The 26339-nt window shown below is 48.2% G+C and overlaps 1 protein-coding gene, 1 long non-coding RNA gene and 1 pseudogene across 2 annotated transcripts; 2 read left to right on the top strand and 1 right to left on the bottom strand.

Annotated features, from left to right (window-relative positions):
- The first annotated feature begins 1625 nt into the window (after positions 1 to 1625).
- On the top strand, positions 1626 to 2139 carry LOC131400613 (small integral membrane protein 10-like protein 2A). The gene has a single exon (XM_058535320.1). The coding sequence runs from the start codon at positions 1721 to 1723 to the stop codon at positions 1955 to 1957; it is 237 nt and encodes a 78-aa protein (XP_058391303.1). The 5' UTR covers positions 1626 to 1720; the 3' UTR covers positions 1958 to 2139.
- LOC131400614 (uncharacterized) lies at positions 2140 to 4168 on the top strand. The gene is made up of 3 exons (XR_009217382.1): positions 2140 to 2370; positions 3293 to 3459; positions 4080 to 4168. It is a non-coding gene; the product is annotated as an uncharacterized LOC131400614 (long non-coding RNA).
- Positions 4169 to 21762: 17594 nt separating this feature from the next.
- LOC131400371 (myosin regulatory light polypeptide 9-like) lies at positions 21763 to 22539 on the bottom strand (annotated as a pseudogene).
- Positions 22540 to 26339: the final 3800 nt, after the last annotated feature.

Consider the following 26339-nt stretch of genomic DNA (forward strand, 5'->3'; position numbering starts at 1 on the left):
CATTTCAATAGTCTTGAAAACACGATCGAGTTTGGGTTGGATTTGGCTTAGAATAAAAAGATTAGATGAAACAAGGAAAAGGCTTTTAAGCCCATTAGCAAGAAAAACATTATGAACAAGTGCAAACGAAAACCTGAGAAGATCCTGTGCAGCATCCAGGGCAAACAATGGATTAAGAGGAGGGTTTACAAATCACTAGGAGGTAAGAGGGAGCTCAGGACATGCCACTCCAAAATATGCCACTTTAGTATACTGATTATTTTGAGCTGAAGGCACTTGAAAAACAGCAAATGCAGGGAGAGGCCTCTTCTGAAATCCCCTTATCTGTCTAAAGACAGATCCTCCAGAAGGAACTCAGTTGTCATAAATCCCTTCCTTGGGAGTTTCATCAGCCAGGGAAGAATTAACTCTTACCACAGGAGAGGAAACTAGAAGTCCACACCACACTCAGACAAACTCTGTCACAAAGTATCATATCTTCCATCTACTCTTCTAAGGACCATTCATCTTTTCTAAAAATCATTCTTTCCCCTAAATTGCCTACATCTTCCCTCCTCTTCCCCTATTAAGAATATGGTATATAGGGGCCTGCCCCGTGGCCCAAGCAGTTAAGTGCGCGCGCTACGCTGCAGCAGCCCGTGGTTCGCTGGTTCGGATCCCGGAGTGCACAGATGCTCTTCTTATCAAGCCATGCTGTGGCAGCGTCCCATGTAAAGTAGAGCCAGATGGGCACAGATGTTAGCCCAGGGCCAGTCTTCCTCAGCAAAAAGAGGAGGATTGGCAGACGTTAGCTCAGGGCCGATCTTCCTCACAAAAAAAAAAAGAAGAATACGGTATATAAGCTCTCAAATCTCACTGCCTTTCTGGGTGCTCACTTTTTTTCCTGTGATGCCCCCGTGCAAGCAATATTAAAAGCTGATAAATGTGTTTACATTTCTCCTGTTAATCTGCCTGTTCTGGGTTTATTTGACAGACCTAAGAGGTGTATATATATTGAATCTAGGAGAGTAGAGGGAGAGTCTTTCAACCCCTACAGGGACAAGGAAGGCCAATGGAACAATTCACGAATAAAGAAACACACATGACGAGCAAACATACCAGAAAGCAAAAAAATGCGCGTGTGGCTTTGGTGAAACAGAGAAATGCGAATTAAAGCAAGGTACAACGGGTTGGCTGGCCGCGTTTTCTGCGGAGACGGTAGGGGAAAGCGAATGGGGTGAACGGCGGAGCGTTCCAGGCGGACCTTCTGTACAGAATCAGCACAGCGGTCCAGACCCTCTGGCCCTGCACTCCGCTCTAGAGCATTCTGCAAGAGCGGTCCCTGCGGGTCCCTGGCTTCCAATCAGCTCAGGCCCTGAGGCGGGAGGAGCCCAGGAGGGGGCGGGCTTGCGGGCTGGGCGGCCTCATGGGCGGGGCTTGCCGGGGGCGGTCCCTCGGGCGGGGCTGTGTCAGCGGCGGCGGCTCCAGGGCGCACGGCAGGGGGCGTGGCTACGCTAGGGGCGGAGCTCCGCTGGCGGCCGCACTTCAGGGAGCCAGCGAGGGGGCGGAGCTGTCGGTGGGCGACTGAGAAGCGGCCGTGGCTGTGGCGGTGTGTGCGGCCCGAGCCTAGCCTGGGAGCCGGAGACCGAGCGCGGGTCGGTGCAGGCCTCGCGTCCGCCTGCCCAGCCGCCCGCCGGCTCGCGCTGCGGTGGGTCGGCGGGGCCTGCGCGGGCCCGGGCCCATGGCGGCGTCGGTGGCTGTGACCGCGGCGGCGGCGGCGGCGGCCCTGTCGGGCCTGGCGGTGCGGCTGTCGCGCTCGGTGGCGGCCCGCGGCTCCTACGGCGCCTTCTGCAAGGGGCTCACGCGCACGCTGCTCACCTTCTTCGACCTGGCCTGGCGGCTGCGCATGAACTTCCCCTACTTCTACGTCGTGGCCTCCGTGATGCTCAACGTCCGCCTGCAGGTGCGGATCGAGTGAGCGCCCGCGGCCACAGCGGCCCGGTCCGAGGGTCCCGCGCCCGCCCCCCGGGCAGGGGCGCCGGCATGAAGGACGGCGGGGCCGCCCGGGGCCGCCGGGACGCGGCGGAGGGAGGAGGCGGGGCGGCCACGGCCCCTGGGCCCTAGACCTGCGCGGGAGGACGCCGGCCTCCGAGCCGCCGGCCTCCGAGCCGCCGACCCCCTGCTCCAGCCCCCGAGCCCCAGCCCCGGCGTGACCGGCCTACACGCGCCGCAGCCGGTGACAGGTTGCACCGAAACTCACACAACGGGCCCTTTCCGTCGGGCTCGAGAAAATGGAGTGTGGCCGACCTGTTGCCTCACATTGGCCAAAGGGGGACCAGAAAGGAGAAATTCCGCAGCAGGAACTTGATTCGGCTGGCCCTGACCACAAAGGTAGGAGGCCCGAGGGTGGACTCGCGGGCTGGAGGGAGGCGGTTGCCATGACATCTAGATGTCCAAGCCCCTTGGTGGTTTGGGGGAAATATGGAAGGGACCCGAGGAAGCCCTCCTGGAAAGCTACCGAGCTGAGCGGAGGCAAGGCAGGGCAGGCGCAGGCTCTCCAGATCCCCGTGTCATGGTTCCAAGATGGGGGTGAGGGGCGGCGGCGCCTCGACACCGCGCATCTGCATCTCGGAGGGTCAGCCCATCACCGACAGAGACCCGGGCGTCCCCTCCTGTCCACGGCCCAGTCCCCACCCCCCTGGGCTGGGAGAAGGCCTTAGAGGAGAAATGATGCTGCTGCCCTTCTCCTCCACCCCCTGGGGTAGACAGCCCGGGAGGATGGTTGTGTTCTTGGCCAAACGTTTCCCAGGTCTGTCCCCTTCGCAGCCCTCAGGCCCCTGGGGCTCTCTGCAGCTCCCGGCACAGCCCTTTGCAGGCTGCCGCCTGCCCTGTATTTGGGGCCCGGGGCCTGCTCTCCGCCTGCTGCTGCTGTCCCTGTTGCTCCCCTCTGCCCTCTCTGAGGGCGTCCCCCAAAGCTCTGCATTTGGAGACAAGGAAGAGTGGGAAAGACTTGCTCCCTCACCCTCTTCCTCCCCCACAGTCTTGCTGTTCTGCCATCTCAGCCATGCTCCCTGCAGCCCTACCACTGCCCTCCCGGTGCCCCAGAACACCCTCCTCCGGCCCGGCGTGGCCTCCAGCAGCCCCTGTATACCCAAAGGATCTGGGGAAATGGGGATCTCCTTGTGCAGAGGGCAGCTCTCAGGCTGGGGTGGGGGAGCACATGGAGAAGGGGCTTGTAGAGGTAGCACTGGGGAAACAGGGACCTCTCTGGGGGGCGAGGCAACTCTCAAGTCTCCCTCTTTCTGTCTTTCAGGAACCGGTGTGTGTGGGTGGTGACCTGCCCCTTCTCTGGCCTTGTCAGGAGAGGCAAATGCCTGCCCATGGGGGGCCCCTGGCTCTAGAGCTGCCTGAGGAGCAGCGAGTGAGGGCCTGATGGAGGAGGAGAAGAAGGGCCTTCCAGGCAGAGGCCCGAGGGGTGAGGTAGGCCAGTGGTCGGGTTCTGGCATGGGGAAGGACAGACCCTGTCACCTAGGCACTGAAATCTCCTAGCAGGACCATGAGGGAGTTCCAGTCTCCCCACTACTGACTGGGGAAACTGGGGCAATCGGGGAAAGAGGGATTGGCCCTTGTCACACAGATAAGTGGTGGAGCTGAATCTGTGCCTAAGCTGCACTCCCCCAGCGACCCCCAGTCTTCTCCAAGACCTGGCACAGGGGGATGGGGAGGGGAGCACAAGGCTCCCAAGGGACCTAGGGAGAGAGAGGTCCATGGTAGGGAAGGTGGGGAACTAGCTTTCCTTGGAGTGGCAGGGGAGGTCACAGGGAAGACCAGGAGAACATTCTGAGCTGAGAAGGGCACGGGAGAGATGAGTCCCAGAACCACCCCACTCTCCCCCGGAGCCGAGGTCCTCACCCACAGAGCCTAGCCTCCCCACCCCCACCCCAGGTGTGACCAAGGGCTCTGCAGCAGTTGGGTGGCACAAGCCTCTTAGCTTGGGTGACGGGGTGGGGGTGGGACATGATGTAAGCAGGAGAGTGAAGGGATAACCTTGGGGTGGGATGGGGCTGGGTCCCTGCGTGACTCCATCTCTCTGTCCCCAGGCTCGGCCCAGGATCACACAGGAGAATCTCCTCTGGATGGGCTTGGGTTGGTCCTGGAGGCCCTGGCTGCACTGCTGACTGGCATACCAGGACGGCCCGTGGTGGCCCAGAGGGGAGCCCCGTCCCACATCTGCTCTACACTGCTTGCTCCAGGCCCATGTGCTCAGGTTCCTGGGACTGAAAACCACAGCAGTCTGTTCAAGCCCAGGGACAGAGCGGCCCGCTCTCACAGCATCTGCCCTCTTCAGCTGCCCGGCGGAGCCTGAGTCCTGGTGAAGATCTCTGCCTGCCTCATCCCAGGGACGAGGCTGGACCAAGGCCACCACATGGCCCCTGCAGTTTCCCACAGACAGGGCCCCGATGGCTTCCTTCCTTGTGCCAAGTCTCCTGGGAGCCCCCGTCCTAGTGGTCCCTCCTCCACCCCAGCTCTGTCCACCCAGGACCACTTCTGGGAGCCTGCCAGCCTGCTGACTCCACCCATCAATCTCTGGGGCAGCCTCTGAGAGGAGAGCAACTCGGGACTGCATGAGAGCAGAGGAGGAGGAGGGGCCTCCTTGGTGCTGACATGCAGATGTGCCCCTTTCAAGCCCAGGTCTCACCCTCTGGGTGACTCGATCCCCAGCTCCAGCATCTTTCTGGTCCAGGCAGGGAGGGGGGAGGAAGGCCTGGGAATGGCACGAGGGAGGCTCTTCACTCACTGCGTGTGCCTGTGCGTGTGCAGGTGTGTGTGTGTGTGCATGTGTGTGTGGTGAGGTGGGGTGGAGCTGTGGAGCAGGATGAGTGCACTGAGTGCCCGGCCCTCCCTGGGCAGGGGGCTCAGCTGGAGCTGCCTGGGGCCTAGGAGGCCGCTTCCCCACAGACAGGGCACAGCCTCAGGGGCCTGGCCTCCGAGACCTCCTCCCCTGCAGAGAGCCCCACCCCACACAGGGGAGCACAGGAAGTCCTGGTGGCTCTGGCTGTGGCTGTCTGGGCTCAGAGGGATTGGCTGGGGGAGGGGCCAGGGACAGGTCCTCAGCCTGAGTCCCTGCCACTGCTTTCCTTACCGTGTTGGCCTTGAGTAGTTAGCACGCTTCTGCCCTCCCACCTTCCTTCTCTCCCCCCCTGGGCCCTCGCTGCTTGACGGGCTCTCAGTGCACTTTATTTATTTGCAGCCTGCTTTTCAGGTAGCAGAGCTTCTACAAAATCAAAGACACCGACCTAGTAAGATGACTTTCAGTTTCCTGTGGGTGTTAACTCTGTACTGGTCCGCACAGTCTGGTCAGAGAAATGGTCTTGTTTCTGCTGTTGTCACATCTTGTTGTCTCTCTAAGTTGAAAACAGTCCTTGAGTTCAATGAAATGAAATAAAATAAAACTGGAGGCCTCCTGTTTCTGGTGTGGTGCAGTCGCCTTGGAGGAGAGAGGGGCCAGTGGTGAGCTCACCCCGCTGATGGCCAGGAGCTGGGGAGGGGAGCACCCTCAGAGGGCTGTAAGGGGCTGGGACCCGTTCAGAGGATGCTCAGAGACCCAACTTGACCTGGACCACTGCCCCCATGAGGAGAAGGCAGCAACATAGGCCTGGCCCGAGAGGTGGCAATTTGTCCCATCCACAGCCTTTGTTTGAATAACCTACTACCTAAGTCTTTTCTTCATTTTAGAGCCTGGCGTTACAAAGCGCTTAATTCAGTTGAACCCCGAGGGTGGACTGGGGGAAGTGAGGTGAAATAGACTGTCTGCAGATCATTTTGTGTCACCTGGAGGCCCCTCTGCAGCAGCAGGTAGCAAGGTCCCCCTGCCTCCCTGCTGGCCAGGACGATGCGGAGCTTTGGGGAAGATGAACCACCAGGATCAGAAACCTGCTCCCCCTCCCCCACTCTAGACCCAAACTGCCTCTTCAGAGCCCCCCTCCCAGTGCCTCCCCAGAGAAGCCGGGCCGGGGGCTTTGAGGCCGCTGCATGGTAAGGGTGGGCAGGGGGTCAGAGGACTGGGTGAGGGAGGCCTGGGGGGGAGCACAGCAGCCAGCCACAGAGGAAGGAAGGCCCACAGGCCCCAGGAGGGAGGCGTCCTGAGGACGCAGGGTTATGTTCACACTGAGGAGCACGGCCTGAGACAAAGCACCCTGATAAGAGGGACCCTTCCAACATCAGCCACCATAGGAGGGATGGACCCCAGTCCCTGCCAGTGCCCTGAGCTTCAATCCCCTTTGTCCAGGTGGTCCTAGTCAGTCCCTGATGGTCCCGCACCCACTCCAGGGATCGTGTAGCCTGGCACAACCAAGGTGGGAGAGGATCAGACCAGAGCCTGGGGTCCAAGGCCTGCTGATGAGGGAGGACCACCCTTCCCTGCTATGGAGGAAGGCAGGCAGGCACGTCCTGCTCTGGTTGAGAGTGGAGCCCTGAGCCCAGGCCCTCCGCTGACCACTGCGTGGCCCCAGGCTAGTCAGCTGCGCTCATGTGTTTTCAGCAAGGAGCCTTCAGGTGGTTACGGGCATTCAGTGTGATGATATCTATCCAACATTTGTCCTCACATCTCACCTGGAGCAGCCTTGTCACTATGTGGAGAGGAAACCAAGTAAAGGGAACTGACATGCGATGAGAGCCTACCCACCTCCAGGTACCCTGCTGGGTGCTTTGCTTCCACAGTCTCATCATAATCCACACAGCCACCTGTTGGAGGAGGTCATCAAGAGGATGTGACCGCTGGTTGACCCATGAGCTGGACCAGGGCAATCGGAGGCTGGTCAACCCCTCTCCTGTCCTTGAAATGTATGTTCCGCCCACTGTTCCCATAGCCGGAGCTGTTTCAGGGATGCAGCCTTGAGAGAGTAAGGTGTTGTTGAGACCATCTGGACGGTATATGTGACAAATGCCATTAAGACCCCTATATAAACTTTTAAGATTCTAGTGGGTGGGTGCAGAGATCTATTCATCTTGTGGCCTCCCAAGACAAGCCTTGTATGTGAGTTCCCTTGCTTATTAATCCTGCCACCTACCAAGCTGGAGTGGTATGCCTCTTTATTCAGTCTCTCCTCGCCCTCTGTGTTGTAAGGGAGCCAATTTGCAAACTAACACCACTTAACCGTTATTCTCATTTTATGGAGAAACTGAGGACTGGAGTCTCAAACCCAGTCTGAACTAGAACCCCAAGCAGAATCTTTTTTTCCTGACGCCCCAGTACCCCTGGAGGGTCAGGGAATTGGGCTGGAGGGGTGGGGGAGTGGCATAGGCTGAAGATGACCCTGTCCTTTCTGGGTAGGGGACAGGAAACAGATAAGAAATCCAGGGCTTGGGGGCAGAGCTGGGGGCCTTCTCGGTATGGAGCTCCGCAATGGGAGCAGCTGGGGCCACGCTGAGATGGGCCCAACTGTCTTCTCCCTTACCTCTCACCTCTGGAGACTGGCTGGGATCTAAGCACCTGAGGGGAGGGCAAAACAGCAGCCGAGTTGGCAGTTCCAGGAGCACTAGAGCCAATACAGTAGAACCCGAGAAATATAAACAGTGGACAGAATCCCAGCCCACCCTACCCCCAAGGGAAACTGCTGAGTTTGGGGTGTATTTTCACTTTGTGTGTACATATTTTATATATATAAAATTAGGCACATATGACTTTGAAACCTACTCCCCCTACTTGATGTGTATCTTACCATGCGATTAAGTATTTTTCTGCATCTAAAACTGCACGGTATCTCTTGTATGAAGGTTTCATCATGTATTTCCCAAGGCCTTTTTGTTGTTTGCCTTTATTGTTGTTTGTTTGTGGGGTTGGGTTTTTGGTTGTTGTGAGGATTTGCTTTTTGTTGTTTTTATTTGTTTTTTATCAATGATGCAGTGACAGATGTCATTGTGGATAAATGCTGTGGCATAGTCATGATCAATTTCTTTTTTTTTTTTTTTTTGTGAGGAGGACTAGCCCTGAGCTAACATCGGACGCCAATCCTCCCCTTTGCTCTTGAGGAAGACTGGCCCTGGGCTAACATCCGTGCCCATCTTCCTCTACTTTATATGAGACGCCGCCACAGCATGGCTTAACAAAGGGTGCGTCGGTGCGCGCTGGGATCCGAACCTGCGAACCCTTGGGCCGCTGCAGCGGAGCGCGCGCACTTAACTGCTGCACCACCGGGCTGGCCCGTGATCAATTTCTTAACATATATTCCTAGAAGTGGGCCAAAGGATGTGCATGCTTTAGGGGTTTTGACACCCTCCAGAATGGTGGTGCCGAGTTACACACTCCACTCAGGAATGAGAGTGTTTTGAGACAAGGGTGGAAATTCTGGGTAACAACAGATGTTTTAAAATTTGTTACTGCCTTTCATTGCCTCAAGCTGGGTGCATTTCTCTCTCCTCAAGATCAGTGTAATCTTTCATTTAACCCATTATTTCCCTAAAACTCTTCCTTCCCCATCATCCCCAATTTACAGTTAGCGTTAAATCCAGTCTCCAAGTGTCCTGGGATAAAGACCTCGATGTTTTCCTTCTTCTCCTCCTCTTTACCTGTACCAAAGTCTCATTTTTAAATCTCAATTGGATAAGCCAAATAGTTTATTTTGATGTTTCAGTGCACATGCCTTTGAATACATATCAAGATTAAATTTTTTCATATGCCCATTGGTCATTTGTACTTCTCTTTTCAATTATGGGGAGTAATTTTTTTATTGAGATATAATTGATGTATAAATTGTGTATGTTTAAGATGTACAATGTGTTGGTCTGATACATTTATATATTGCAATATTATTACCACTGTAGTGTTAGCTAACACCTCCATCACATCACATAATTATCATTTCTTTTTTGTGGTAAGGACATTTAAGATCTAGTCTCTCAGCAACTTTGGAGTTTATAATACAATATTGTTGACTATAATCACTAGGCTGTACATTACATTTCCAGAATTTACTTATCTACTAGTTGCAAGTTTGTACTCTTAAACAACATCTCCCCAATTCCCCCACCCACCAACATTCTACTCTCTGTTTTTACAAGTTTTGCTTTTTTAGATTCCACATAATATGATATCATACAGTATTGGTCTTTCTCTGTTTTTCTTATCTCACTTAGCATAATGCCCTCAAGATCCATCCATGTTGTCACAAATGGAAGAATTTTCTTCTTTCTCATGGCTGAATAATATTCCATTGTGTGTGTGTGTGTGTGTATGTGTGTATATATGTATTACATCTTCTTTATTCATTCATCCATTGATGGACACTGAGGTTGTTTCCATATCTTGGCTATGTGAATAATGCTGCAATAAACATGGGAATGCAGATATCTTTTCAATATCCTGTTTTCATTTCCTTTGGATATATACTCAGAAGTGGGATTACTAGATCATATGTAGTTCTATTTTTAGAATCTAGAACCTAGGGGCACGGGAGTAGGCCTGGTTCTGAGGCCAGCTTGATCTACGGTCAGCAGTGAAGTTGGGTGCTCACTTGACTCTCCTCCCATGGGTAAGCTGTCTCTCTCTGTGCTGGGCTGCCAGAGCTTGGGAGAGGGGTGATGGGGGCAATGTGAATCTATCTTTGCTACTCTCCTCAATGCATCTTTTCTTATTTCTGTGCTTCACTCACGTACTGTAATCCCTCACCTGGAATCCTTAGCTCTCGTGAAAGTATTTTTGTGTGTAGGGGGAACACGCACTAGAAGACCCCAATGTCACTATTTTGCTGATGTCACTCCTTCTGCTCCATTATTGATATGTTTTAAAAAGCATTGCCTGGGGGCCGGCTTGGTGGCATAGTGGTTAAGTTTGTGTGCTCCACTTCAGCAGCCTGAGGTTCGAGGGTTTGGATCCTGGGCACGGACCTATGCACCACTTGTCCAGCCGTGCTGTGGCGGTATGCATATATAAAGTGGAGAAGGATGGACACAGATGTTAGCTCAGGGCTAATCTTCTTCAGCAAAAACAAAAAAAAGTATTGTCTGTCTCTCCCCACTTCCATGTCAGCTCCATGAGGGCAGGGATTTCTTTTGCTGTTCTCTGCTGTGCCTGCAGCACCTAGAACAGTGCCAGATACATAGTGGGTATTCATAATACTGGAGGAATAAACTGAATGAGAGAAGAGTACTACCATGCGCAATTCCAGGTGACCTAGGGAGAGGATCTGGTTTCAAGTCTAGTCAGACCAAATCAGAAGATTTCACTTTTCCACTTGCCTCTTTCTCAGCACTATTTGTCCTTACTCATGACAATGTTATGGCTGGCTATAAACAGGAGAATTATTGCTCAGAAGACTTGAGATCCGGTCCCAACTCAGCTTTTTCCTGGCTTTGTGACCTGTCCTCAGGGCTCTGGCTGCAGCAACTTGTAAGTAAATCACCCAATCACTTGTGTTTTCTGTAATATCAATAACTCAACCTCCCTGGTGAAGATGAGTTGCACGCTAAGGAAAAAGTTATTACTTCAATTACAAAAGCTGCTTTGGAAATATTTTTTTCTATCTTTATAGTGTATGCATTTTGTTTTCTTTTTTTTAAATTATTTTATTGAGGTAATACTGGCTTACAACATTGTGTAAATTTCAGGTGTACATCACTATATTTCAGTTTCTGTGTAGGTTGCATCGTGTTCACCACTAATAGTCCAGTTTTTATCCATCCCCATACATATGTGCCCCTTTACCACTTTCTCCCTCCCCCCACCCCCTTCTCCTCTGGTAACCACCAATCTGTTCTCCTTATCTATGTGTTTGTTCATTTATCTTCCACATATGAGTGAAATCATATGGTGTTTGTCTTTCTCTATCTTATTTTGCTCAGCATAATACCCTCAAGGTCCATCCATGTTGTTGCAAATGGCACAATTTTGTCTTTTTTTATGGCTGAGTAGTAAACAGCCCAATCAAAAAATGGGCAGAGGATATGAACAGACATTTTTCCAAAGAAGATATACAGATGGCCAACAGGCACATGAAAAGATGTTCAACATCATTAATTATTAGGGAAATGCAAATCAAAACTACAATGAGGTATCACCTCGCACCTGTCAGAAAGGCTATAATTAACAAGACAAGAAATAAGTGTAGGAGAGGATGTGGAGAAAAGGGAACCTCCATACACTGTTCATGGGAATGCAAACTGGTGCAGCCACTATGGAAAACAGTATGGAGTTTCCTCAAAAAATTAAAAATAGAAATACCATATGATCCGGCTATCCCACTACTGAGTATTTATCCAAAGAACATGAAATCAATAATTCAAAAAGATGTATGCATCCCTATGTTCATTGCAGTATTATTCAAAATAGCCAAGCAACCCAAGTGCCAATCAACAGATGAATGGATAAAGAAGATGAGGTATATATATACAATAGAAATAATTTTTTGATTAATGTTTAGACAAACATTTCTATAAACTTACAACGATATTGCTTTAGATGACATATATCATTAGGTGTATTTTTCATTATGATTTCAAGGATGGGGGAAAATTCTCATCTATACATTTTTTTCATAACTGAATTAGTACTACATTTTTTTTTTGGTCAGGGAATGTCAGTTGATGTTACTCTTCAACTGTGAAGCATGTTTTTTACACTGTCAAAATAACCTCTACCTTTGGTGTAGTTTCAACAATAAAATTATACTTCTTACTAGTTGTATACAGTACCTCCTCAAATACCCAGAGCAGTGGAGGGATGAAGTGTTCTCATGAATGTAATTTACAGTTAACTGGGGCAGTGCTCTCATGAAGTGAAACTGCTCTAGGAGGAGCCGAGAGAACTCTCCACTCCCCGATAACTGATCTGAGTCCTCAGTTATGCATGTTTAGAACTAAAGCCCTTTACCAACCCCAAGACTTCACTTTGTAGCCAGCCCATCAGCCCTGGTGTCAGCTCACTTGGGAAGATGCTCATGAAGAACTTAAGTCCAGCTACCTGAAGTGGCAGTTACAATGGAGTGGTGAATATAAGCCAGCTTTGTGAGGGGTTCCAGAGGCAAAGGAGAGAATCCCCACAACTGCCTCCCTTGGAGGGCAGGGCACCGCGGGTAGGACGGTGGGCTTCCAGCCTGCCCCAAAGTGCGCAGGCAGCCTGGTGGAAGCCAGGGCCCTGGAGAGGAGTGAGTGAGAGTATAGTGGGAAGGCTGCCGGCAGGGTCAGAGTGTATACAGGAGGGCTGTGCACAGAAGCAAATATGCGAGGATGCTGGGAGGCAGGGGTCTCCACATCTGAGGGAGCTATAAACACGGAAAGGTGGAAAGAGAGCGAAACCTGGGTGATCCCTGTGCTTGTGGACTGATACCGGAGGTACCGATGCAATCTCCGAGTTTTCAATAGATATAGACATAAGATCTTGGTTTCTAAACACTAATTTCTCCAATAAACAAAGCCACAGAACCTTGGATAAGTGGCTGATGAAATGGCATTTTTAATTTCCGACAAAACAAGTCAAAGAACCACACATGAAACATGACAAAGAGGGATTGTTTATGCTGATAAAACATATCTATTAGGAAGATGTACAGTCAAACCTGTATACATCTAATAACAGCAGTGAAACAAACAAATCACAACCTATTAGGAATCCAAATAGTTATAGAAGGAACCACAATCCCGATGGGAGACGTCAGACTCCCTCTGTGAATACAACAACCATAATGATGACGACAGGGACAGCAGGATCAGTGCATTAGGCCCTGATTAGGCTCCAGGGACTTGAACGGACCTTCGTTTTTTAAGACCTATCTCAGGCAGCAGACCAGATTTGGCCCAGGGGGTATAGTTGGCCGATGTTGCTCAATATGACGGTGTTACTCCCTTTCCTTCACTGCATTTCTCCCTAAACGAGCCAAGGGGACTCTCTACATCGAGACATCTGCTACCGTTCCCAGCACACCAGTGGGAGCTCTACCGCAGAACCCCGGAGCCGCGGAAACTGCTGGTGCAGGTCCCTGTGTTTTCACGCGGTTTATTCAGACCCCGTTTCTAACTACGCCCAGACTGATACTTCCTGCTGCCCAGTCCTAGCGCCATGACGTCATCCATTTAGGGAGACCAGAGTGACGTCCTGATGAGAGTGAGACTACCAAGGTCCCTGCATTTGAGATTATAGCAAAGAGCTTCAGAGTTGACATACGACTGAGACAAAGTATTCAACACATACTGCTGCTGGGCCAGCTACGAAAGCAAACGGTTTCTGGAGTTTGCCATTTAAAAGGATGAAGGGGATTATTCACTTGCCCAACCTTCGCACACTGGGTGCTGACGTGATTCACTCCCCCGGGGAGGATGTTTATGAAGCAGCAGCTGGCATGGAATCACCACCTGCTAGGGCTTCCGACATCCACTGTCACTCTCAGAGAACGCTCGTCCACGTCAACCAACAGGAGGACTCAATGGGGCGTGGCCCGTGCAGCCCCAAGTCCAACGGTGGGCTTCTCTGTGATTCCCACAGGTGTGCTGCTGCTTTGAAATGACGACTTCCACAGGGACCTGGAGCCCCACCACCTCCCACCTGCCCCTTTCTCTCCTATGACTCCATGGGTCAGGATGCCAGGCAGGCATTAACAGGGAGCAAGTCCAGGAAGGCAGGAATTTTGACCTTTTGGTTCAAGGCTGTAAATTCAGTGCCTAGAACAGTGCCTGACACATAAAAGAGAATCACCAGGAATTTGTGGAGTGAGCCAGTGAGTGAAGACCTAGACTCTACAGGATAGTCACTCCGACGATGTACCCCTAAAGAGGGGAACTAACCACTGGATGGTTGGGAGGTCCCACAGGACCCATAAAGCAAACTCAGAACCAAACTCTGTTTACTCACTGACCAGGAGATTACGGTGGAATTCTGAATCCCAGGACTGAGGGTGAGCTCAGAGCCACTTTCCACTGGTGCCCAAAAGGTCTGAACATAACCCTTCCTCTAGTGCACTGTTGTCTGGGGGAATGTTCTGTTAGAGGAAGGAAGCAAAATTTTCATGGGATGTACTTGTGGGATTTTAGTGCCATCATACCCCATGGGTAAGAAGCTTCCCTTTCCTTCAAGGGACTCTGGTTTTATCCCCAAATTCATGTCTGGAGTTGGACTGAATCTCTCCAATAAAGTAGATCTTTAACCACTTTGAGGCTCATGTACACCAGATCTGGAGTTGTTTTTGGTAAAAAAAACAACTGAAGTCTTACTGGGTTGTTCAACAATTTTATTCCTACTGAATGAGTGATGAATTAACTATAGCTAAAGATCATTGCTGACTAGATCACTCATTTGTTGAATTTAATAATATTTAATCCACAGTCAGTATGTGCCAGGCACTATTCTAAGTGCCTAGGGATGCATTAATGGAAGAAACAGAGCGAAAATGCCCTGTCCTTGTGCCCTTCTAGCACAGGGACAAAGAGACATAGGTAAACAGTAAATATAACTATTTAGCAAATTGTGCAGGGGATAGAAGATGATAAATAGAAACAGAACAGGCAAGGTAAGGGGGACTCAAAATTGAAGGCCAATTGTAACTTTAAATCGTGTCCATTAATATGCTGGCACTGCTGCTTCCGAGGGTCAGTTAAGGGCCATACCAGGCTTCTGCCGTCACAGAATCCACCTTTGGCAATGGAAAAAAAAGAATTTAAGTTTAATTTTAGTGTTATTTCCAAGCACTCCTTTCTTTTTTTTTTTTTTGCTGAGGAAGATTTGCCCTGAGCTAACATCTGTTGCCAGTCGTCCTCTATTTTGTATGTGGGTGGCCGCCACAGCATGGCCACTGATAGACAAGTGCTGTAGGTCCACACCCAGGAACTGAACCTGGGCCACAGAAGTGGAATGCACCGAACTTAACCACTAGGTCACCAGGGCTGGCCCAAGCAAGCACTCCTTTCTAATATAAATAGTCAGAAAAGCATGCTTAATTGATTGGGCACTTCTCTAAAATGGGTACATGGTCCAGTGTAAAATAGCCAGTATCTTAACTGGGTTTACCTGAGAAGTCCTATTTAAAATATTGTTTAGGCTGACTAAGCTAATTTTTTCAAATAACCAGGCCCTTTACTGGCCATAGAAGAGAAGCTGCATGAGGAATAAAATGTTTCCTTTTGACAAACCTTTCACTATGGTCAGAGAAATTGCTCTCCAAATATAGCAGGACTGAATGTTCTCCACTGCGACTGCATTAATGACGTCAGCTATCCAAGGTACGTATCCATCAGGAAGTTTCAGAGAATCCAAGGTGAAAAAGATACTCTCATCTATCACCCCATTTCTTCCGTGTAGGCTAGTAATGCAGACCTGTAATTACAAATAATGGGAACGTTGATGTAAAAGCACCGTACACTCTAGCTGAGCCTGCCCTTTCTCACTTTGGATCTGAACTGCAGGGCACTCCAAATCAGGGATTCCCAACCCGGCTGGCATATTTGAAACACCAGGAGCACTGTGTAAAACTACCCGTGCCCAGACCCCACCTCACACCAATTAAGTCAGAATCTCTGCCGATGGGGCCCCGGACTCAGAAGAGAAACCCTGCTTCTGAGCAGAGAAGCTGCATAGAGATTCCGGCAGCAGGAAGGCCAGGCCTCCGCTGAGAGAACAATGCTGACCGACTAGGAGTCTCTTCCAAAGGACCATCCCGAGCACACTGTGAAGTGACTCCCGTGGAAGGAAGTCCTCAGAGGCAGGAGCACAGAGGTCAGGAAGTGACTGCTGGGCCTCAGGGTCTGGGTGACACTAGCCCCGTGTCCTCTCGTTCCTGGTTGTGTCTCCCCGACTCGGCTGTAAAACGGACTTGACGATACCCAGGCTTCTCTCCTGGGAGGGTTCTGAGGATGAAATGACACGAATGCCCTCACAGCCTAAGCCCAGTGCTTGGCGCAGACAAGTACTCAACACACGTCAGAACCAATGCGATTCAGAGCAGGGACGCCACCACCCCAGCAAACCTCGGTTTTAACAGATTCCCACCTACAAAATGATGCCTTCAAAGTGTCCCCTGAGTCATCCACTGAGTGCCAAATCTGAGGCAGGTTTTTAGGATACAAAGGGAGCAAGTTAAACATGGCCTCTGCACTCTTAGGGGTGACAGATGTAGGACTCTTTCACTTGGCTGCAAACACATGCACGTTTGTGACACAAAATCAAAAGCACCCTCAAATCAGGGAGGTGTGCTCTACCGGAGACATGGGGAGGAATCTGCTGCACGAGCTTCTGGGGAAATGCAGGGGAGGGGAAGTGCCCTCATGGGCTTCTCTGCCACCACCTTTGCCCCTTTGGACGGACAGGAGATTTCGGGGCTTGGGTGGATGCAGGCTCAGCTCTGGGGGACTGGGGGACTCGGGGACTTGGGGACCACCCGCCATGCACACAAGATGGAGCCGACCTGGCTGCCCAGCCCAGGTGTGGGGGAGCCCCTCTGGGGAGGGTCCTTGTGTGGGAGACAATGGGATTGAGAGGGTATTGAGATAGGCAGGGAGCTAGATATGAGCTGGGAGCAAGGTCACTCCACCAGGTGCAGCGTCCTCATTAACAGGCAGCGGCTCTTCGGATGTGCAGCACTCCCCTTGACCCCGACGGAGAGTAGCCCCAAGCCTCATTATATCCTCAGTTGCATTGTGGTTTTGACCGCCCCCACCCCCGCGGGGGATCACTGCCATCACGGTTCCGGAGATGCCTATGTAAGGGAAAAATCTCCCCCTCCCGACATGGGGGTGGAGACAATGCCCCAATTGGTCCACTTTCCAAGACCCTCACCGGCCCCTCAGGACCCCATCTTCCATAGCCACTGACCACCACAACTTCAGGGCAGTTGCTCACTTTGAGCCTGCCCACCCCTCCCCTTGGGGGTGTATTTTTGCTTTGCTAATAAATCCTCCTCTGTTAAAACTTCTGCTGTGTGTCTGCTTTCAAATTCTTTTGCGTCTGTGGACCAAGAACCTGGGACCTCACCACGCCCATCTAACCGGTGCTGGTGACAGTATCTGGCAGGACCCCAGGCTGCCTCGGACACTCCCCCTCCGCAGAGTCTGCCCTCCTCTGGAAGAAGGTCACAGCCCTGGTCAGAAGCCTGAGCATGGTCCCGTCATCACCACGGCCTGGGCACACACCACAGAGACAAAGCACCACCTCGCAGGCTGTCGTGGGCATCAGGTGCCGCTGAGCGGGTGGAAGTGCCTGGCACGTAGGAGGGGCTCCGTAGGGGACGGCTGGGGTGGCAACCCGCACAGCAGGAGCACTGCCACTGCGCACCGGCCCACGGAAACATTCCCTCCGCCTCGTCTGCACCTTGTTCATCCGTTTCTCTTCTGCTCGCACTCAGCTGCACAGACGGGGCAGGAGACATCGAAAAGGAGAAAAAAGAAAACATAAAACAGAGGACATTCTATCCATCCACAATTTTCCGGCTTTGGAAAAGTCAAAGCCACTCTATGACTTGATGGTTGTACTACCGCTTAAATCCGCAGCGAGCCTCCGTGACTCGGGGCCTTTCTCCGCTGGCTCCCAGCTTTGCTGGAAACGTCCCGAGACCTAGTATGCCTGAACCTTGGGCCTCCCGCAGCCGCAGAAGCAAGCCTCTTGGTGCTGTCTCTCCTCACCAGTGCCTCTGGGAGGACAACGGAAGGACAAGAGCTCGGCCACATTCCCGCCCCCAATTCCGTTCCTTCCTGCAACTTCGCCTTTACCCCCACCAGGGAGAAGCAGGCCTTGTAATGCTTAGTGCAGTTTCCTCTCTCTGCTTCCGGAGAACTCCCCAAACCGGGCCCCACTTATTCCCCACTTGCCCAGTCAGCACAGCCCGTGAGGCTCTGGAGCTGGGCTTGTTTGCAGTGGGAAGAATTTTGAATCTCAGCATTTGAGAGACCAAAGAGAATCTTTGTGTTTCTTTTGTTGTTGTTGCTTTTTGTTTGGTTTGGTGTCATCGTCATCGTCAATAATATTTATTTAACACTGAAGAGGAACGAGGCCCTGGCCAGGCGCCGTATAGTACTGGATTCCACAACGCTCCTTATAGACAACGTAGCTGGATCAGAACGGTTTATGTCGGGTAAACATAAGGCATTCAAGAAACAACTACGTTTTTTTGTTTTTAATCTTGAAAGCTATTTTCCCCCAATCTTTCAAATCTGGCTTTAAGCAGAGCAATAGAATAATTACAGTTAAAATTATGCCAGAAAGGGGGCCAGCCTGTGGTGCAGCGGTTAAGTTCGCACGCTCTGCTTTGGCCGCCCAGGGTTCACTGGTTTGGATCCCGGGTCGACATTATGCGCTGCTCCTCAAGCCATGCTGTGGCGGCATCCCATATACAAAATAGAGGAAGATGGGCACAGAAGTTAGCTCAGGGCTAATCTTCCTCAGCAAAATAGGAAGATTGGCAACGAATGTTTGCTTAGGGTCAATCTGCCTCAAAAAAAAAAAAATTATGCCAGAAAGATGGTAACAAGGCATAGTTGGAGGGGGAAAAATGGGTTGGACAAGGAGAGGCTTTTTTTTTTTCTTTTTTCTTTTTTTTTCTTTTTTTTGGTGAGGAAGATTGTCCCTGAGCTAACATCTGTGCCAATCTTCCACTATTTTGTATGTTGGATGCTGCCACAGCATGGCTGATGAGTGGGTGTAGGTTGGCACCTGGGATCGCAACTGCAAACCCTTGGCTACCAAAGCAGAGGGTGTGAACTTCACCACTAAGCCACCAGGCTGGCCGAAGTAGAGGCATTTTACAGTCATCTCCTCGACCATTGCCCGAGTCCAAGTTGCCCCCCTGTCTTACTTGGATGACGGTGACAGCCTCCTCACTGGAAGCCTTCTTGCTCTATTCTTACCCCTCCATTCTATACACAGCAGCAAGGCTGAATTTTTAAAAACACAAATCATGTTTCTTTCCCGCCTAAAGCCCTGTGAATTCACACTTAGGCTCCGCCGCAAATCCTGTTCGTGTAGTGTTCTCTTGTGCTCTCCCAATGATCCTGCCACATGTGCCTCGGGAGGAGCCACCCCTTTTAAATGGAAAGCCTCGCCCTGATTGCCTTGATCATCTCATGGGACCTCCTTCTCGTCGTTCAGACCTCAGCTTAGTGTGATATCTCAAAGAGGCCTTTCCTGACCACCCTCTGCCACACTTGCTCAGTTCTGCATCACACAGCAATTATTTGATATTGCTTATTGTCTGTCTCTCACTGGAGAATTTGAGCCCCTGGAGGGCAGTATCCTTGTCTGTCCTGTCCCCCAGTTATCCCCAACTCTTAGAACAATGCCTGGCACATAAATGATAAATATTGATTTAATGATGATCAAGGTGATCCCACTATATTTTCCCCTGTCCTTAAACACACAGTGATTCTCCACCTGGTTTTGTGACACTTCATGGTGACTTGAAGGTTGTAAGTGGAAAAGGGACCCAGGTGTGGACTTGTGGACTTGAGAAGCCTTGGATAAGTGCCTTGGCTTTTCTGAACTTCAGCTCTGCTGAAGCCCTACTTACTTTGAGGGCTGTGAGGATTAGATAATAAATGTGAATGCTCCTATGAACTGCAAAGCACTGTACCAGACTACAAGGAAAAGGAAGCGAGGAAACAGAGATTTGCCTACTGCACCAAACTGTAAAGCACAAATATTAAACGATATTTAAACGCATTGATTTTAAGCAGACAAAATACCAATACAACGCTTTTAGGAGAGGGAATAGGTGTTGAACAACATTGGGAATTTTTTTAATGGATTTTTTTCCTTTTTTAAAAATTTTTTTCTCATATTTCTCAAATTGCTTGGCCTTGAGGATTTCAAATGAACTCACAGCACCCTTGCCTGTCTGATTTTCAGTCCTTCCCTGCAGTCTACACTACATGAACTACCTTCAAACATACAATAGTATTGCTTATAATCTGCTGTCTTCTATTTTTTTTACCTGGGATAGAATTTTCTGAAATTCTGTTTAAATAATAATTTTCCCCAATTTATTATTTTATTTTGTTTTATTTTTTTAATTTATTTTTTGTCTGTGGCCCTAACCACTAAGTAATACTGCTTCTCTTCTGAAGCAAGGTCTACAATATATGGTAGTATTCCTTGTGTTCGAGATTGTAAATTGTCTTCCATTGTCCATTCTTACCAGTGCTATTTTGTATTTTTAAGTCACATGCAGCCAGATTGAATCATACTTGCTTTTTTTAAAATTGAGATATAATTGACTTATAACATTGTATTAGTTTTAGGTGTACAGCATAATAATTTGATATACGTATGTATTGTGAAATGATCACCACAATAAGTTTAGTTAACATCCATCACCACACATAGTTACAACTTTTTTTCTTGTGATGAGAACTTTTAAGATCCACCCTCTTAAATTTCAAATATACAATACGGGATTGTTAACTGTAGTTGCCATGCTGTACATTACATCCCCAGGATTTATTTATCTTATAACTGGAAGTTTGTACATTTTGACCCCCTTCACCATTTCACCCACGTGCTCACTCCCCACCTCTGGCAACCACCAATCTGTTCTCTGTATCTATAAGTTGTTTGTTTGTTTTAGATTCCACATATAAGCGAGATCATATGGTATTTGTCTTTCCCTGTCTGACTTTTTTCACTTAGCATAACGCCCTCAAGGTCCATCCATGTTGACACAAATGGCAGGATTTTCTTCTTTTTTATGGATGAATAATAGTCCATTGTTTATAACACATCTTCTTTATCTATTCATCCGTTGATGGACACTTAGGTTAGTTCCATATCTTAGCTATTGTAAATAATGCTGCGATGTCGTCTTTTTTTTTTTTTTAACCTGGGATAGAATTAATTGAAATTTTATTCAAATAATCAATTACTTCAACTATTTTAAATTTCAAAAATGACTACAGAATTATGTTATAATGTAATGGAAATGTCTTGACTCTTTTAGGCACTTGGGACTTTTCATAGAGACAGCACAGCGGTTCCAGCACTATAAGGTCTGGAGTTAGGTGTCCTAGGTTGGAACTCCAACTCTCACCTACTAAGAGTGACTCTGATCAATTACTCAGCTACTCGGAGCTCGGTTCCCCTATTTGAAATGCAAGGTGAATGAAAACCTATCTCACAAGGTTACTGAGAGGATCAATAAAAATTGTATATATGCAGTGCTTCACACACAGTAAATGTTCAATAACTATTCTTTTCTGCAGAATTTTGCCTCTTCTTAGAATCTTAGATCAATAAGATGTTTAATATTTTCTCAGGTACATTCTATGTTTATCATTCAATAATTTAAACATCTGACGACTTAGAGGCCTGAAAAAAAGGCGTAACTAGTTTTTACTGCATAATGATGTTAAAATGTACTTAAATGTTTTGAAGGCCACGGTCCCATATGTGAAATATCAGTTTTACCATGAAATCTGAATTAATGAATTTGAAAACTTTAAAAAAGGGCTATCTCCAACTACCCCTAATTTGTTTATCTTGCCATCATAGTCCATGTGAGTCAGAATAATCTTTATTTCAAAATATCATTTTCATCATATGAAAATATAAAAGTCCAGCAAGACCAGAAATATGGATGTATTTTCCTGGGATTTCACGTTTATTGATTTTTATTTGCAATCTCTTTTTCAATATAATTTACAACCTCATCCCCATTTCCAGTCTCATTGTATAAGTGCTAAGTGGCAGAAAGGTCAGGAATAAATACATAAAAAAAAAAAAGGCAAAGCTGTGAAACTAAGCTACATTCAACAGGTTTATGAGGGTGGGAGTAAGTGACTGGGAAATAAAACAGAGTAAGACACAGTAATTGGAAGGTTTTAGTTAAAGTTCTTTCCATGATCTTTATCTTTCGCTCAGTGTTTAAGGATGCGCACGAAGTCAATGTAATTGAACTTTCTCTTTTTGTCAGTAGTCTCTGTACAGCTCATCTACTTCCTCATCTATAAACTGATCTCTCATTGTTGGCAGCTCTCTCAATGGATTGTAATTAGTCTTTGGGTGGTGAACATGATGTAATCTATGCAGAAATCAAAGTATAATGATGTACACCTGAAATTTATATAATGTTATAAACCAATGTTACTGTAATAAAACAAAGAAAGAAAAGAAAAAAGGAAATATAATTTCTCCTTGTGATGAGAACTCAGGATTTACTCTCTTAACTTTCCTACATACCATAGAGCACTGTTAACTATAGTCATCATGTTGTACATTACATCCCCAGTACTTTATTTATCTTACAACTGAAAGTTTGTACCTTTTGACTATGTTGCAAAAGAATTTCTGATGACATCTTCTGCATCTGTGCCGTTTAACTTCTCACCAAACATCATGAGGAGCAACATGAAATTTATGGGCGCTGGGGCCTCATTCATCATAGCATTGAGGTATACATCAGTTGGATGCTTTCCTAGAGAAAAAAGCATATCACACAAATTTTTCTTGTTGATGAAACCATCTTTGTTTTCATCAATCATGTCAAAGGCCTCATTGAATTCCTGAATCTGTGGCTGGTCAAACATGGCGAGCACGTTGGATGCTGAGTGTTGAAAGTACTTCTTGGTGGTCTTAGTCTTTGCCTTTTTGCTTGACATGGGGGCTGTTTAATTCTGGGAATCTATCCTTCAGAAGTTGCAGTCCATCTTGTCCAAACTCAATCTCATTAAAGCATAAATGAGTATCGAGTAAGCCATCATGGAAATTGTTTCGTTCAACAGAGCCCAATGCCAGACACTAGAACCAGGGCTGCCCTGTGCCCTAGTTTTTTAAGTTCCTATCAGTTGGATATGAAACAAGATTGACAAAAAGGTGGTACTTGCTGAAGCTGGGTAGTGGGTACATGCGAGTTTGTTATACTTTTCTTTCAAATTTGGTGTATGTTTGAAAATTTCTATAATAAAAATAGGTTAAAATATGCCCTCCCCAAAAGGGCTATATTCCAATGCTTTTCAAGCTCTTTTTAAAAAATAAACAAAGACTCCTTTTATTTTGCAAATAAAAGCTTAGGTGGAACCCTAATACACAAAACAAATCAAAGGCAAGCTGCTCTGTCTGAAGCTGGGGTGAGGGTGGTGACTAGAGACCTGCCTTCTGGCCTCCCATCTACACCAGCAGAGAGAGCCCTTGAGCCACTTCTGTAGCTTGCTTGCTACTCAAAGGGTGGTCCAGGGACCAGAGGCATCGGCATCACATGGGAACTTGTGATGCTGAGGCCCCCATCCCAGATCTACTGAATCAGGACTTGTATTTTAATAAGATGTCCCTAGTGATTCAAGTACACATTATAGTTCGAGAAGCACAGCTTTGTGGTAGCTTGAGGCTCCAGAAGTTGACATAAGTGAACTTCTTTATTTTCCAAATGAACTAATGAATGCTCACAATGATGGGCACAAAGCCACACAACCAGCAAGCGGGAGAGCCAAGGATAGCAGCTAGGTTGCCTGACTTTCAGGCCAGGCATTTCTGCACCGTTTTGTCAATTGCACCCTGTGGCAAATCCCCCTCTAGTCCCCAGAGACCAGGCTCATGCTTTGTTTCTGGGACCAAGCCCCAGCCTTATGCCTGGTGCCTATCACAGGGCCCCTGTCTCATGTCCTTGCATCTAAATCCATGACTTGCTTCCTTACCTAACACCAAGTTCCTCCAGAGCTTGAGTGAAACCCTGTCCCCACTACTCTCCACTCCCGACACATTCCTCACCCCAGTCCTTGCTAGAAACTATCTTTGGTGAGTCTGGCAGCCTAATGGGAAAAGTTCTAGGAGGGTAGACATTTGGCATTGTGAAGTTCCCCGGCTGGATTCCAGTTTCTGGGGAGGACTGGGATGAGCAATGTGGGGACTGCTGCCTCCTTCTCCTGCTCCTTGGTTAGAGCCCTCTTTGGACATGTGACTATCAACTGCTTCTGCTTCTGCCGAAGCTGTCAGGCAAGGAAGTTGCCACTGAGAAGAAACACTTCAGCCCTGTTCCTTCTAAAGACCATTTTAAAATATAATGGATACACCAGAATATTCTTAAATAAAAAGCACTAGTTTCTTGATTCCTGATCCCAGAACCATTCCCACTGAGGCTGGGAATGCTTGATGTAGCCCTCGTATTGGGCCACACTGGCCTGGATAAAACAAAGAGTAGGGGTTCATGGTTGTTGTGGTGTGTCCTGACCCAGGACTGCAGGAATGGATTCTTCTATAAAGTCCTGGCACCCCGTTGCCAGCAACAAGCTGGCACTGTATATGTAATTGAACTCTCCATACACATCTGAAATGCAACAGTCTACCAGCAGATGGAGGTGAGGAGGGAAGAAAACAAATATCACACTTTCTTCCCTCCTCCTGGGCTTCATTCTGTGAAATCTAAACGTCTGAGTCCTTTGCCTCAGGACTCTCAGAACTCACTCAAGTAGAAGGACAGGCTGGGGAGGAGCTTTCTGCCTAGTACCAAGGTATATTTTTCTCAGCATGAATGGGATGTGAGTATGTATCAGGCGAGGAACACGTTACATTTTGAAATGACTTGAAGCTTTTTTGGACATGATTTGCTGGAGACAAATGATTAACGTTAAAGAACTTCTGTGAAAGCCAGCCCTGTTGGTCTAGTGGTTAAAGTTTGGCACTCACCACTTCGGTAGCCCAGGTTCGTTTCCCTGTCGCAGAACCACACCACTCACCTGTTCAGTTGCCATGCTGTGGTGGTGGCTCACATAGAAGAAATAGAAGGACTTACAACTAGGATATACAACTATGCACTGGGGTTCTGGAGAGGAAAAAGAAAGAGGAAGATTTGCAGCAGATGTTAGCTCAGAGTGAATCTTTCCTTGCAAAAAAAAAAAAAAAAACTGCTGTGAGTATTTTCAAAGCTCAAGTCCGTGCACGTGTTCAATCATGGAAGTAAGAAAGAAGCCAGCAAAATGTGAATGTTCATGGGGTTCTTTCTATACCTTTCCTAGACAGAATGAGGCTATCTCGTATACAGTATCCGTGAATGCAAGATGCATGACTCTGCTGGGGAAGAAGACAGAGGTTCTCACGATTGTGACATGAACTGGAGTGGGTTATTACCAGCCAGCTATAGTTGCTGATCAGCAGAAGCATCCTTCATCTGTCCAGTGAGGTTTTAAGAATTTGAGATAAATCCCAGGATATTTTAGGTGTTCCTGACAGATTTCAGCACACAAAGCAGAGTGTGACTGGGGACATGGACTGCTTAGAGTTGTTTATGTCCCTTGTTGTCTGTGTCAGGTTACTAGAATAAGATAGAAGTGGCTGCTGAAATCTCTACAGCTCCTAGATGAAGCTTAGGAATAATGATCCTTTAACAAGAGTCACTTCTACAGGCCTCTGTAAATTATGTGGGCCTACTAGTATCCTGGAGGGGATAATAAGTGCTACTCTGAAAAAAAATTCTTTCCTCACCACCTTGCCACTTCTCAACAACTACCAAGAATGAAAGACTTCTGGTTTCCATGCATCCTAGAAGATGTTTGTGAAAACTAACTCCATTATTTCAAATCTCCTTAAATGTCCTGGATTAAGGGTGTCCGTTCTGAACTGGGGCCTTGGCAAGGAAAGGGGCAGGCTAAGGATAAGAAGGACAAGGGTCAGGAGTCTGGGAACAGGTTAGCTAGGTCCTCTGCTCTAGGTATGAACCAGACTGCAATTTTCGTCTGAGGCCCAGAGTCCTCTTCCAAGCTCACTGGTTGTTAACAGAATTCCTTTCCTATTGTTTTAGGACTTTCTTGCTGGCTGTCAGCTGGGGGTCACTCTCAGCTCCTAGAGGCTGCCCGTAGTTCCTTGATAAGTGGCCCTCATACTTTTTAACAAGAGAGCAATACAAAAGGCTTGGACAGTGGAGGGAGGGTGAGGACCTCCATAAACCTGCTCCTCCATAAAAGCAACGAAAACGTGGCAGAAATTGTCAATGTGTTCAGAACTCTGGAAATTAATGAAAGGCTTGCAACAATCTGAGATGCTTTTATCCAAGAAAAACTGCTGAATCTCAGTAACAGCAGGGTTTATGGCTTTTTAACTTGGACTATTCCCATCCCCTTCTCCCCAGCTTCATGGGAGCCTTAAAATCCAGCAGCCTCGCAATCACTGTAGCTGTGAAAACCATCGACCTGAAAAATGAACCAAAAAAAAAAAAGCCAAAATAGAAACAGCCCAAATGTTCTTCCACTAACAGTGATTATCTCTGAGTGGGAAGTGAGATTAGAGAGCGTTTTGCTTTTTACTTTATAGCGCTTCTATACAATTAAATTGTTACAAGAGTGTTACTTTAAAAATAAATAGCACTAATAAAAATAAAACAGAGGAAGAGAGAGTTTCTTAAAATGCTTTAATGATTAAGGCATGGCAGATGGAAATTGTACAGGACTATTTATGACTATTTCTAATATAT

The sequence above is a fragment of the Diceros bicornis genome, chromosome X (genome assembly GCF_020826845.1).
Source record: "Diceros bicornis minor isolate mBicDic1 chromosome X, mDicBic1.mat.cur, whole genome shotgun sequence".
Lineage (NCBI taxonomy): Eukaryota > Metazoa > Chordata > Mammalia > Perissodactyla > Rhinocerotidae > Diceros > Diceros bicornis.